Genomic DNA, 13,457 nt, shown 5'->3' with positions numbered 1-13,457 from the left:
GCACGATGAACCCAGATATACCTCTTGTAACCCGCGAAAATGACCACCCGCAATTGTCGAACCTCCTCTCTACTTTTACACTTCGTAAGTACCTCCCGGATTTTCCGCCTGGATACTTGGCAGGTACTAATATGAACGGTGTGATAACTCCTCGCTGATCACTCGTGAGACTTCGCAGTCTTGATAAAGGTTTCAATGCAGCTGATTGTCACGCGTGCAATGCTGCGCCAGCAGTCGCCTGATAGTGACCTATGATGGCGTCACATTTACTGCGTCAGCTGTTACGTGCCCACCCACGCTCGTTCGCGTCCGTCGCCCTCTATGCGAGTCAGCCACTTTCTGATGATGTTGGTGGTGATTTATGGCGTTTAATGGCACGACGGACACTTTTCGCGCGCGTGTGTTGGTGACTTTCAAACGAAAAAAAAAAAAGTTTTGAGAATAAACGTTTCATAAATCAAGTAGACCACGCGTAGGAAACTGGTGATAACCCTAAGAGGGTGACTGGATAAAATTCTAAATCCCTGTAATTAATTACTAAAGTTGCAATAACGACGTAGCTGGAGTCAGCGGATGGTTTTGAGAAAGAGGTGATAAGGGAGGCTAACCAGGCTGAGCCCAGTTGGCTAGCCTGCAATGGGGAAGGGCAAAGATGAGGAGGTTGCGCACCTATACGCAATGAAGCATTCACCGTTCAGTTCGTCACAAGCGGTCATAAAGGCTGGCTATTTTCAGACAATAGCCGCAGGCAGGCGAGATAATGTACCTACACGCAAAACTAAGCCGGAAGCGAGCACACCTTGTGTAGGTATAAGAGCAAGAACGTAAATAGTGCGCGCAAAATCCTGAAGTCCGTAATTCTCATCAAAGTTATCATGAACCGTGAAATACAGGGCGGGCGCTGATCCATCTATAAGTTCTTCAGGCTTGACAAACAAGTTGCATTGGATTTTCACGTTCGGATTTTACGTGGAGAAAAATCAAATTATCTTGGGTTGCCACAATTAAATCATCAAAGTTAATAAAATAGTTGCGGAGTGGGGCCCTCCATTCCGTTTCCGCTCTATTCTGGGGAGTGGAAATCCCCATAATTCCGCTTCTTTTAACTCCTCGGAATGGTGAGGGTTGGGACGTGCAGTTTTCTTGCAGTGGCTGAGCTTATCCATAAATGAAATGCTTTCTCTGTGCTTGCATACTATATACTTACGCCTTGCACGCCTAGTAACTTTAAATACCTATTTTTGAAGTCTGAACAAGGTTACAAATGACGTTACGTACTATTTTTTTTTTCGCACAAGAACAAACACGTGCTGTGACCTGCTATCTCCGCAGCTCGTTGTTGCCTGTATACAACCTCCATAATATCCACTGTTCTTAAAAGAAGACTTTTCTTCTCAATTTTTGTTTCGGCAAAATTATCTCTGCTTATCTCCGGTGAAAACATTAGCATCAGCCCTCAAAAAGAAGCATTGTGCGAACAGTCGGATGGTAGACCACATGCCTGGTCAATGCAGTACCCGTGCTTTAGGAACTTTATTTCAGTACTACACATATTCAAGATGAGTACACAAGACATACGCCGTGTAACAGCACTAGACAAAAAATACATAAAACACGCATTATAAAACACACGTAAACCATCTCAACGAACAAGGTCAGTGATACAAGAGACGTGAAAGCCCTTTTAAGTTATACATGTATTGCTTTCAAGAACATTGTAGAAAAATGGCGTAAAAGACATTACAGCATGTAGTCAATAATTCACTGCATCATCCCCGTGCAAATTAGAAACGGTAAATGTTGCTTACAGCACTGGTGATATATATATATATACACTGCAGAAATGGAGTGCATAAGGGGTTGGTGTGCGGAATACCGCACTTCATAAAAACTCAAAAACAAACGTTGCATAGCAGTTGCAGTAGAAATAGCATAGACTAAACGTTCTAACTGTTGCGCTTGGTGAACGTTAACTGCTCGAAAGAGGCGTCACAGAGGCCACCCCTTCGTGCACTCGCGACCGTAGAAAAAGCGCGCTCTATGTCAACCGATGTTCCGTTAACTGCAAAAACACTTTTTGCGACCCATGGGGCGTGTTCCAAATCACCATTGGCTCGTGCAGGGTGCAACAGTTTGCGACGTCGTTTCTGGCCTCTGTCCTTATGATCGTAGGTCAAACACGCTTTTACTAAATCGAATCATTCTTGACAACTAAAAGTTGCTGCCTTTAAATGCACTTCAACCTTGCAACGCAGAAAGGTTTCCCGGTCTTCAGAAGTGTATAGAATACCGCGTTATTTATAATTACGAACGCTTCTGCGTGTACCGTGTACCATTCGAATAGTTCGAAAGATATACCATTCAAACATGTACTCAAAGCTACTCGGACGTTTTTGCATTCCGCCTACATTGGAATGCGGCCTTGCTCGGTAGGGAACGCAGTGTTTTTGTTCTTGCTTATTATTTCCCTAAATTCAGTCAATACGTTAAACGAGTATACTTTAAAGCGCGATAGCAGACAGAAAACAAGGTGACAGCCTCAAGACAAGCGCTTGTTTCATGGGGCCGTATTCTGAAACGATCCACGTCGGCGATAGTACCGTCTAGGCGACAATATCGCCGTCAGGCTCGCGCTAATTGGCTGTTTGAGCAAAATTGAATGACGTCGTGCTCAACTAGCCAATCAGCTCATCAAATTTTGCTAAAACAGCCAATCAGCGCGCGCCGTTGGCCATTGGGATAGTATCGCCGAAGTGGATCGTTTCAGAATACGGCCCATGGTTAATTTCGATCAACAATATAGCCCATCTCTTCATCCTGCTAGCCAAAATTTACGCGTTATTTAGATGTAAGCACACTGTCATCGTATATCGAGACGATTACAATAATTTCAGCTCTTTTACACATGAGGCTGGGAAAGCGGTTTTGACAGCGCGAAGCGTGTGACTGGTATGCGAAGAAAAATTTAAAATAATGTTAGGCCCGCTCATTATGCGCCTCCGTGCAACTCGTGGAATGGGTCCAATTTAGCAGCGAGAGATGCAGATAAGGACGATAAGAATCACGACGGGCAGGTCTGTGGTCAGCATTTCAGCTACCATGCACCGTTCTCGATACATTCTCAATGATACGAGAAATTGCCAAGCCGAGAAGTGGCTTTCAATACTGCGATTCTACAGTTATCAAAAATGCGAACAATGTAATCGAACGTTATTACCTTTCGTGAGTGACGACGCCTTCTCCTGCAGACATAAGACGCTTGACGCGCAGAGCGAGACGACTAAAAGAGCGATTCCCTTCATGATAGCTACGCAGTTCATTGCACACAGCACGTTCGCAACAAAGTGACGGGCGCCAGGTATATATTGGATGCTCGCTGCACGTAAACGACCAACACTCCTATATGAGTCGCCGTTATTCGCGCGCGCCTGAGAAGCTCAGCGTCGGAGTCCGCGAGTTGCGGCGTCCACAAAAAGACCCGTAAATGCGTGCAGTCGTGAATGCTTATCGTTCGCCGCGAACACCACGGAGCTCAGTCACTTATCGCCGACTCTGAATTTTTATGGAAAGGGCATCATTATGTGGTTCCCCTATCTGCGGACCTTCGCCTCATTATCTTTCCAGCGAGCAATTTGATGGCTGAGCTAGGCGACGGTGCGCTGGTCTTCACACTCCGTGCGTGCGGTCTATTCAGTGAGAGCCTGGCTCTTTCGGCCGGAGCTTGTAGCTTATTTTATGACTCGATGCGCTGACATAGGTGTCGAAATGGTAAAACAACCTCCGCCATTAGCTTCACTTTTGTGGACAACATAATAGGAGGTCGGAGTGATGGACTTTTGAAGGGGGTAGCGTATTCGGTGACGTATACTGTAGAAGCTGCGTGTATACGGTGTGAGGAACTTTTTATTGAGAGGAGAGCGGAGAAGACATTGGTGATGTTTTGATACGTTTTGTGTGCGGCTCGGATAGAGTTACGCACATCACAAGGTCGTCATGCAGACAGCACATCATACTATCATAGGACTAAAGTCGTACCATCATTGTTTTCAGTACTGCAACCTTGAACAGTGACGGAGGTAAGAAAGCGGGAACAGGCCGATACGTTAAAGGGCGATAACTTTGAGAACGTCCACTTCACTGCGTGAAAGCGGGGAAAGCAAAAGGACGTGCGCACTGCAGTCGATGTATGTCGCCGAGAAGAAGAAGAAGAAGAAAAAGAGAGAGAGAGAGAGAGAGAGAAAGAGAGAGAAGAAGAGAGAGAGCGGACCCTAAATGTGTCAGTCGTTTCTTTGCGAGTGATTGAATATTTCACTGACTAACAGTTGACACCTCGCAAGTGTTAAAAAACAGAACGGAAAAAGGATTCAGCTGAGCTCGACGTGCTGTCGTGAGAGGGCAGACGTCATAATAAGCAGCCTTTATTAAAGTGGCATTACGAGTTCAGTCACCTTTCGGCGGAGTTTGAGGAAAATAAAGAATTGAACCACATTTCTTTCGAGATAACTGTCTTTATGCGGTGGCGCTTAGTACGCCGTGCTCCTAGTAACCGGATCCGTTTATCGGTGCGCCCCGTTATGCCGTGAGAGGTTGTGAAGTTGCCAAAGGACAGGAAACTGTTTACAGGTCTGCAAACCGAGGCGCCACAGACGATGACGTCTAACTCGCGTCAGGGCTTGTTTACAGGGTCATATGCGGACAGACGCTGTCGAGGCATTTATTTCACTTTTCAACACCACCGTATGTATACAGCGTGACGGTGTTTCTGGAGTTAAATATGACGTCAGAGTTCTATACTCGCTGTCACGCACGTCTGTCCATGACGCTACCTAACAGCTGACCTCCACGCGCTGTCCGCGTGCGTTGCCTTATGTCGTTGACTTCTCAAGTTGCTTTTTTTTTTTTTTCGTGCAACTTTCAGCGTCATAGGTTCTACTAGTACATATTAACCTATGATATAGCAGGAATAGCTTAAGAATATAAGGACCGCGCAACGAGAGATGGAACCCAAAATGATAAGCGTAAAGTTCAGATACAGGATGAAAAGATTAAAAAAAGACCGATAAAAGATGATGATGATGATGATGATGATGATGATGATGATGATGATGATGTCATTCACTCACACTTGTCGTGTGGTATTAAAGTGAATGGCTGATGAATGTTTGTGCAAATACAGCGGCCCATAAGAGCACCTGCAGTCAACCGCGCGGGTCTTGGAAAGTTACACCGGACAAACATTTTATCACCTAAAAAGAAAAGAAAAAAGGAAAACGAAAGCAGGAAGGCCGGCTTCACTTTATGTCGCTTACAGGTCGCTCGGCGCTCTATTGTTTGCTTGAAGGACCATAACTAGACACTGAATACGCTTATGTAAACAGGCAGTATGTATATTCTGCGTCATCCTGGCAGGAAACTAGCCTCAGCTGTACAGGTGATAACAGCACGCGAGTGAGTTATCATGAACCGTTGCGGGGGCTGCACACTGCTTCCTCAGCTCCACCAATTATGTTAGGGGACAGTCATCTCCCTAGAATATGACTCACTGGTACTGTACGCACGTAAGAAAGGGCTGTGCATGTTACTTGAGCGGCGTATTCTACGCGGTGCTATTGAAATACTAGAAGTTTACGCTCTTAGCAAACTAAGGACACTCTACCAAGAAACGTACATCTTCATCATAGGCTCCACAGAGCACACACAACGAAAACACATATATTTGTTTGGTAAAACAACCACAGTTGCCGTATTTTCCAGTGGCGGTTTACACGCGCTTAGGAACACTTCTCCTCTAAAGTTACCCATGGTATTATAGCGCGCGTTTTTATTTTCCGTTATAATAAGAAGAATGCGCCCTACCTATACTTTCCGATTGTGCGGAATTGTGCAGTTTTCGACGAGTGTCTTCATGCAGACACTGTTTGCAATGTACATACGTCTTGCGCGCGTGTCTTCGAATAAGCGTCATCGGTACTCCTGTTGTGTGCGCAGCTAACGTGCGAGAGTGAGTTTTGCAAAGACGTGTTCACTCCAAGTATTTCTCAGAGCTTGTATTGTGCGTCGACTTCTCATCGAATACTACGACACCCACATGGCAAACACAACAAAACACGACGGAAACACGTATATACGACGCACATTAAAGAAACACCATATAAGGTCCCGTTTCACAACATATCTCGTTTAGATCCCCAGTTGAACCTATACATTTACGACAGACCTTTTATCTTTTGCTTTGTTCGGATATCGTAACTAAAGCCTTTCTGAATAATACGACATAAGGAAATAGCACAAAAAATGTTCCAGAAGACGGGGTAGCTGTCGTGTATATAAAAATTGTGCAGATTTAACGCACATGTTTTAAGCTATATGTGAAGCGAAGCTTTCGTGAAGCGGTTAATGAAATGCTATAAAATTGCCCATTTAATTCGTGCTTCTTTGGCCTAAAGGAAAGTGGTGCGTGCGTGCGGTCTCGCGTACCCGTGCTGCGCAATGTGATAAATCTTATGCATGCTTGCGTTTGCTCAATTCTTCTTATTTATTACAAATGTACCGGGTGCACGTCCTAACCAGTCCCCCGCTGTGTGGTTAAGTGTCATTGTAGAGATATCATCACCATCGTCATCAACACGAGGACACGCTCGTAGGCCGATCCTCCCCCCCCCCCCCCCCTCCCCACCCCCAGTGGGTATGTGGGATAGTATAGGGTGGCTCAGTTCTAGCCACCCTAGCCATAGTATGGGAATCATAATCACCATCAGCACGTGGTGACCATCTCAAAGAGCTACTAGGCGCCGTCACGATATGTATGTACGTCCCGCTTTTTTGCCAACCACCGTAATGAATTGGCGGAATTACAAGAATCGACTACGATGCTGTCGTAAAATGTGGCACTGTCGTAATTTTCCGTATCGCGTGGGGTTACAAGAGGACGTTCGAGTTATTAGCGTACGTACACAGTAGCGAAGTTCGGCTCGCGCAGTCTTACTGTGGTGAACCAGTCATCCGGGGTGGTAATTCCTCAATTACCCACATGTCTGAGTAATAATACTGTACGTTTCCTGCTTTTCGCCCGCGGTATTGATCTTCAGTACCGCCATGTCAAATATGTTAACTTCCTGCCCTCATTGCTCACTGTGTGTATACGCCCACGACTGACAATGACGTTCATGGCGTACGTTGTCACACACCTCTTAACTCTCTCTCTCTCTCACACACGCATACACACACGCGCACACCACGCACGCACGCACGCACGCACGCGCACACACGCACACACACACACACGCGCACACCACGCACGCACGCACACACGCACGCACGCACGCACGCACGCACACACACACACACACCACACACACACACACACACACACACACACACACACACACACACGCACACGCACACGCACACACACACCACACACACACACACACACACACACACACACACACACACACACACACACGCGCGCGCGCGCGCGCAGGCACACCACGCCATTTCTCGTGGCATTACGTTTCGGCGTTTAGACTTGAACCGAGAAATTGGAGTTTACCCGAGCTAAAGGATAATGACCGTTAATTTTCACCTGTGCCGTGGCAGCGCCCATGAATCTTTCGTCAAAATTTAAAGGCAAATGGAGTGCAGTCGTTGTGGGTGTCTTCTATCGCGCTATGTACCATTTATGCATGGGAGCCATGTAGTGTCGGTACTTTACGTCTTCCATTTTGACCTATTCATTGGTCAATTTCTTGACTTCTGCGTGACATATGTACAGATTGCACGACTGTATTTAGCCAGCATATATGGCTAGTTTACTATCTCAAGACCAATTTAGGGTTCATATTCTAAGAAGTCGTCAAGATTAAAGCCCCAAGAAACGTGTGTTTATCTTAACTGCCATTAGCGTGTTTACAGTAAAGTGTGTGAATATTCGAAATTTTGAATACGAATCGAAAAGCCTTTGTTATTAAATTCTTATTCGATTCGAGAATTCACTATTCGAAATTGTCAAATATTCGTTTGTGCTCGAAAAGAAAGAATAACAACACTTATTGGATTCTCAGGGGAGAAGGACCGATGCAAGTGAAGACTGTTCCAAATGTACCTTCTACTCTCACTACTCTCAACTTCTACTCAATAATTTCCATTAATTAAATCAAAATTTCTCGCTTTTAGGCAACCTATATACAGACTTGTCTCGATTTAGCCAAAGCAGTTCATCATTTGGCCAGTCCCACCATGTTTGCATGCATAAAAAAAAAAAAAGCGTGGTGCTGTAGTACCACATTTCTCTTCTTCAACGAGCACATGACTCACGTGCCCCTGATGAGGTGCTATTCCAATGTTTCGTTACTTGCATTGTCATGATGCAATGAATAACTGAAAGCAAATGTTTCTCCTCGTCTACTAGCTCCTCAGTTTAGCGGACGTCCATTACAAACGGCATTACATGCGTATGTCAAATAATCTATATAACCTCATCTTTTTTTACAAAAAGGACTCCGCGAAAATTCTTTTTTACCTTTGCTTTAAAAGGACAAAACATTCTATATTCAATTCTATATCCGGATGTAGTTTTTCTCAAGAATGCGTATTTGAGTCGATTCGAAAATTTCACTGTTTCAACACCTTTAGTTTACATATACAAAAAATAAAGAAAGGTCAAACCTATTGTTTAAACTGGCTGAGAGTGAGAGTGATTTATGCTGATGGCATTGGAAATGTTGGTAACTGTTGTGTCGCCGGCTTCTCCACAAACAATAGATTGTCCAATGAGCAAAGGATGATAACATGAGGTGATATGAACAAACAAACAAACAAACAAACAAACAAACAAACAAACAAACAAACAAACAAACAAACAAACAAACAAACAAACAAACAAACAAACAAACAAACAAACAAACAAACAAACAAACAAACAAACAAACAAACCATTCGGCAATAAAGCCCATTTCGTAAACATGCTTAAATAACAACAGTCAAGCATTCAGCTCAGTATCGTGAGGTCAGTATCTTGAGGTCAACTGGCTGAGAGTACGGTCATTGCCATAATCTTATTACTTGTAGATTTTATGCACTTTACAGACAGACAGACAAAGAACTTTATTAAGGTCCTGAGGAGCCAGCCATTGGAGCCCCTGAGAGGCCCCTGGCTAGCTGTTGGCTAATCCCATGTTGGAGCCGGGAGGCCATGCCTCTCTGCTCTCTCACGGGCCCTCTGGACAGCCTTGTACTGGTCTTCCTGTTTAGTGCTCGTGATGGCCTTCTCCCAGTCCTCGCTGTTGTTGAAGTCGTGTAACACAGGGCACTGCCAGAGCATGCGGGCTAAAGTACAGAATTCTTCCCCGCAATCCGGACAATGAGAGATCTATTTCTGCATGCACTTTACAGTGACTATTTTTAGGCTCCTTTACAGCCATGCCACATCTAATGTTTTGTCCACACCTCGTAATTCACTATCATGTACCATTGAGAAGCCATTATCATCGCCTTGGCGCTCTTTGGCCACATCTGGTCCTTGCGCCAATAAACCACACTAATCATCAGAGTACGGTGAGGGCGTGAGAAGGATATTGTCATTTGCAAGCTTAAGTAGAAAGTAAGGGAGGGCGGAGTGAAAATAAAATGTTAAGGGGAAGGTCGAGCGAGGGCCGCCAAATTTTAAGAAGTGAGAGTGAGGTGGCGCCAAGATTCTGAAATTGAGGGCGAGGGAGTAAGGATAATTAGAACACTTGCCGAGCTGCGCAAGCACTTGCATTTTTGTTGCGCAGTGTAGCAATAAACTCATTTCTGTACTATCTAGGCCCTTCCTTTAAACGTTAAAATGGCAGCTTGAGAGGCGAATAGGTGATACACAACACGTATATGAAGAGAGAGAGAATAAACAGTATACAAGAAGTTAGACGTCCTTGCCGAATGAAGACCGTCTGTAAGTTCCAAAAGGAGACCGTACCAGGGGCACTGTTTTGTTTGTTTGAGCCTAGAAATAAAAACTTTTTTTTAGAAGCTGTTGTTAGACGATTTGGTTCCTTGGTTACTGACGCACTAAACCAACCACGAAAGCAAAATAGCAGTAGTTGGACATCCATTGGTGCGTTTGCTTACGCGCGACACAACAATTACTGGGATGTCATAGTTCCGCCTGAATTGCTATCCAGTCAAAAAGCGAACTGTTGTTATTTGGCTACATTGAACCATACAAAATCGACTGCACTAATCAGAAATGCACCTCCAATACCCCAGTCACCCGGCGCACTTTCAATCGCGATCGAGCTTGATCGGCATCGAATTTCGCGACCGTGATTGTGCCAATGAGCCCATCGCGATCGAGGTGTTCGATCCCGATCGGGCTCGTTCGCGATCGAAAGTGCACCGGTGGCACCCATATTTATTTCTTACAACTAAACTAAATTAAACTGAAGCTAGCTAAACTAAACTAAAAATACGAGCTGTCTGACGTTGACGCTGAGCGTAACCGTGTTTAACATTGGTCAGTGTTGTTTGTATACTTTAGCCATCGTCGACCGTATGGAGCGTTCGTGTCAAACACGCCACCAATACCCAGCCGAGGGAGCCTCGACTCTTTTTGCAGTGGTCATGCGCGGACTCTGACTGCCTGTGTACGTCTTCGGTGCGACTTGCATCCTCGGAGCTATCGTCTTTCTTGCTACGGACGTCGACCGTGGAGTCAGCATAGATGCGGGCGACATCGCCGGCTTTCGTTTCCGAGATGCTGCAGCGCAAGCTGGCGGACTGCAAGCACACGCGTTGACCGGATGCCTCGCCATGCATCGAAAGTCGCTCCTGTTTGTACTTGTGGTCGGAGGTACGTGTATGTCCCATGGATGGTGTTTGCGGTGTGAGAGCGCATGGAGTAATTGCATTTACTGGTTATATATTTTTCAGAATGTCATACAGTTGCGTTTTCAATGGAACGACGGTTATCAAAAGCCCAGTGACTAAAGTTAATTCGTTACTGCAGTCTGGCCGGTTCGCGGCCATGGATATTGCTGCGTAATAATGTCGCTGCTCATACACTTGGTCCATCCCTAAAGCTGCAAGTGCCATCAAAGGGACAAAGCCTAGATTGCATCAGTAACTTCCTTACAGACAGAATGCAGTTTGTATAGAAGGAAATCAGTTGAGGTCTTCAGATACCGGTGGCTTCATGAGATACCAGAAGGCAGCGTTTTGATGCTGGTGGTATTTTTACTTTTTGTCAACGATCTGGCGCTCATGTTGTAACTTCAGTTGCAGGTTATTTGCAGACGATTGCATTTTGTACCAAGAAATAAGTTCCCGCGATGATCACGTCTCATTAAACGCCGATTTAGAAGCAGTTTTTGGGTGGTTCACTGATTGGCAAATGGACATAAATATTAAGAAATCCGCTCGTTAAACGTAACAAAAAAAAAAAAAAAAAAAAGAGGACATTCATCCGACTTCAAGTGTACCGCTGAGTCAATTGACGTGGCTAAACTTAAGGAGCGCAAATACGTTGGCGTAATATTATCGCACGATTTTAGATGGGATTCTCATATTCATTATATTACATCATCCGCGTTAAAGAGATTACTCTTTTTGAAAAGACGCTTGCAGCTAGCACCACCGGATACAAAATTACTAGCCTATAAACCATTTACCAGACCCATATCCTGGAATATGTTGAAGTTGTTTGGTTTGCCTTCACGAAAAAAAGAATAAATAAAAAAAGAAAGCTATCCAACAAGCTCGGAAGAGTTCAAAGAAAAGCAGAATACCAGTTAACCAATATTCAAGAATAAGTAAACATTATCTTTGCCTCATGTCGCAAGGACAGACCCGCAAATGTGTTGTTGTGTTGTTGGTAGATTTTCATGTGTTGAAACATATACGGTTGAATAATTGAGTAACGCTATGATCTTCGGATGATCAAGCCTTGTGTTGAGGAAGCACAAACACGATACTATGTTTGTGCTTCCTCCTGTCGCGTCAATGTCATGCGCGGAACGCTCATTTATTACTGTGTGTTACCAACTTACCCAAATCTCTGTTACTTGTTCGTTTATTGACACTGTGCCTTCGAAGGAGAATTGCCTCACAGAAAGTTAACCTATCATCGTTCGTCTTACTATAGGGCCATGTGGCTTGCGTAGCCACTGATAAACAGACCCAGGGAGCTGACTGCGCACTTCCCTGCTCTTGAGAAAGAAAGTTTTCCCACAATGCCAGCATATATACTTTGTCACTGTCAATCTTGTTTGCGCCTATCAACCAGCTGGCTCAACTGCACTTGGCAACGAATGAAATGCCATAATGTGCGTGGCCTTCGTTGCACATAGCGCCAAGTTGCCCGAAGCACGCGTACTTTGGGTAGGTTATTAATTAAACTCATGCGAATAGCACGCGCACATCTTCACCTGGAACTATCCACAAGCGAAACAAAGCTAACTGCATGGCCACGTTCGGTCAAGGTGGTCGCGTAAACATGACCAGGAACGATCAAAAGAAGAGTCACGCCGCACGATTTATTGCTCGTTTAGATGGTCCTCTTCCACTTTTTCCGTGCCGTTTTCGCGCTGACACCATGCACGACTCGAGCGAAACGTTACGAACATATACTCAAAACAGCAAAGAATTTAGACACGAACGAGTAAGAAGACGACACAACTGGGCTGTATTTTGAGCTGTTTTCAGTATGGAAAGTACAGCCCACAAGCCAACGCCTTACCGAGTTTTCGGTCATAATATCGCGCGGGCGTGAAGTGTGACAAAGAGTGATTCATCCCGTTGCATTCGCTGCCGATTGATGTAACGAATCGGCGCGCGCCCTTGACCGAACGCCGTGGCAGCAGCGAGTCTGCGCCCTAAACCTTCAGGTCGCGTGTCCTGTCACCGTATACGATGTCAGGAAAAAGGCGTGTTGATTCAACATACGAGACGACCCCTTTCTGCGTTTTCAAACAAGAGAAATGCGTATTATGCGAGTCATGCATCGAGCACAGATATTTCTAATTTTCCGTGTCACATATAGCGGCGAAATTTAGTTGTATACTTGTGGATTATAGCTGCAGAGCAAAACTGTTAAAATCTGCGAGCTTCTGCTTTGCCTCACTACTGAGGCTCGCCAGTCTTTCTTGCCCGCTATACTTCTGCGGAGAAAACCGGAAGCTGGTCTCTGTTTGTAAACAGCAAAGTCGTCGAAAGAAATAGCGTCGCTGACCATGTATGCTCGTTGCCTCAGCGTCCATGGAAGTTGCGCTGGGCGCGACCACGGCCCTGGCAGCGGTGTTCAACTCGGCCGGTGTTCGGGGCAGCGTTGACGTGGAGCCTTTGGCAGCCGCGGCGCACGGCGTCTCGGTGCGCGCCTCGCTGGTGGGCGGCCAACCGCGCGAGACCTTCCGCTGGGCGGTGCACCGGCTGCCGCCCAGGCACGACTCCTCCGCACCGTGCGCCAACGACTGGATCGGCGAGCC

General features: G+C 45.5%; 2 protein-coding genes across 4 annotated transcripts in view; one reads left to right on the top strand and one right to left on the bottom strand.

Moving 5' to 3' along the window:
- LOC119442591 (chitinase-3-like protein 1) overlaps positions 1–13,329 on the bottom strand; it is a 27,913-nt gene extending 14,584 nt beyond the window's left edge. Inside the window, exon 1 of one of the 2 annotated variants that reach the window (XM_037707521.2) lies at positions 13,205–13,329. In XM_037707521.2, the coding sequence (XP_037563449.1) occupies positions 13,205–13,232 (28 nt within the window). In that variant the 5' untranslated portion in view covers positions 13,233–13,329. Of the gene's footprint in view, positions 1–3,217; positions 3,533–13,204 lie in introns of those variants that run through there. The other variant, XM_037707519.2, reaches the window with a different exon arrangement.
- LOC119442590 (uncharacterized) overlaps positions 10,364–13,457 on the top strand; it is a 31,794-nt gene continuing 28,700 nt past the window's right edge. Inside the window, exons 1-2 of one of the 2 annotated variants that reach the window (XM_037707518.2) lie at positions 10,368–10,828; positions 13,226–13,457. In XM_037707518.2, coding sequence (XP_037563446.2) covers positions 10,789–10,828; positions 13,226–13,457 — 272 coding nt within the window. In that variant the 5' untranslated portion in view covers positions 10,368–10,788. Of the gene's footprint in view, positions 10,829–13,225 lie in introns of both variants that reach the window. The other variant, XM_049662253.1, reaches the window with a different exon arrangement.

The sequence above is a fragment of the Dermacentor silvarum genome, chromosome 2, assembly GCF_013339745.2.
Source record: "Dermacentor silvarum isolate Dsil-2018 chromosome 2, BIME_Dsil_1.4, whole genome shotgun sequence".
NCBI classification, from domain to species: Eukaryota; Metazoa; Arthropoda; class Arachnida; order Ixodida; family Ixodidae; genus Dermacentor; species Dermacentor silvarum.
This window is presented reverse-complemented; position numbering and strand designations above follow the sequence as displayed.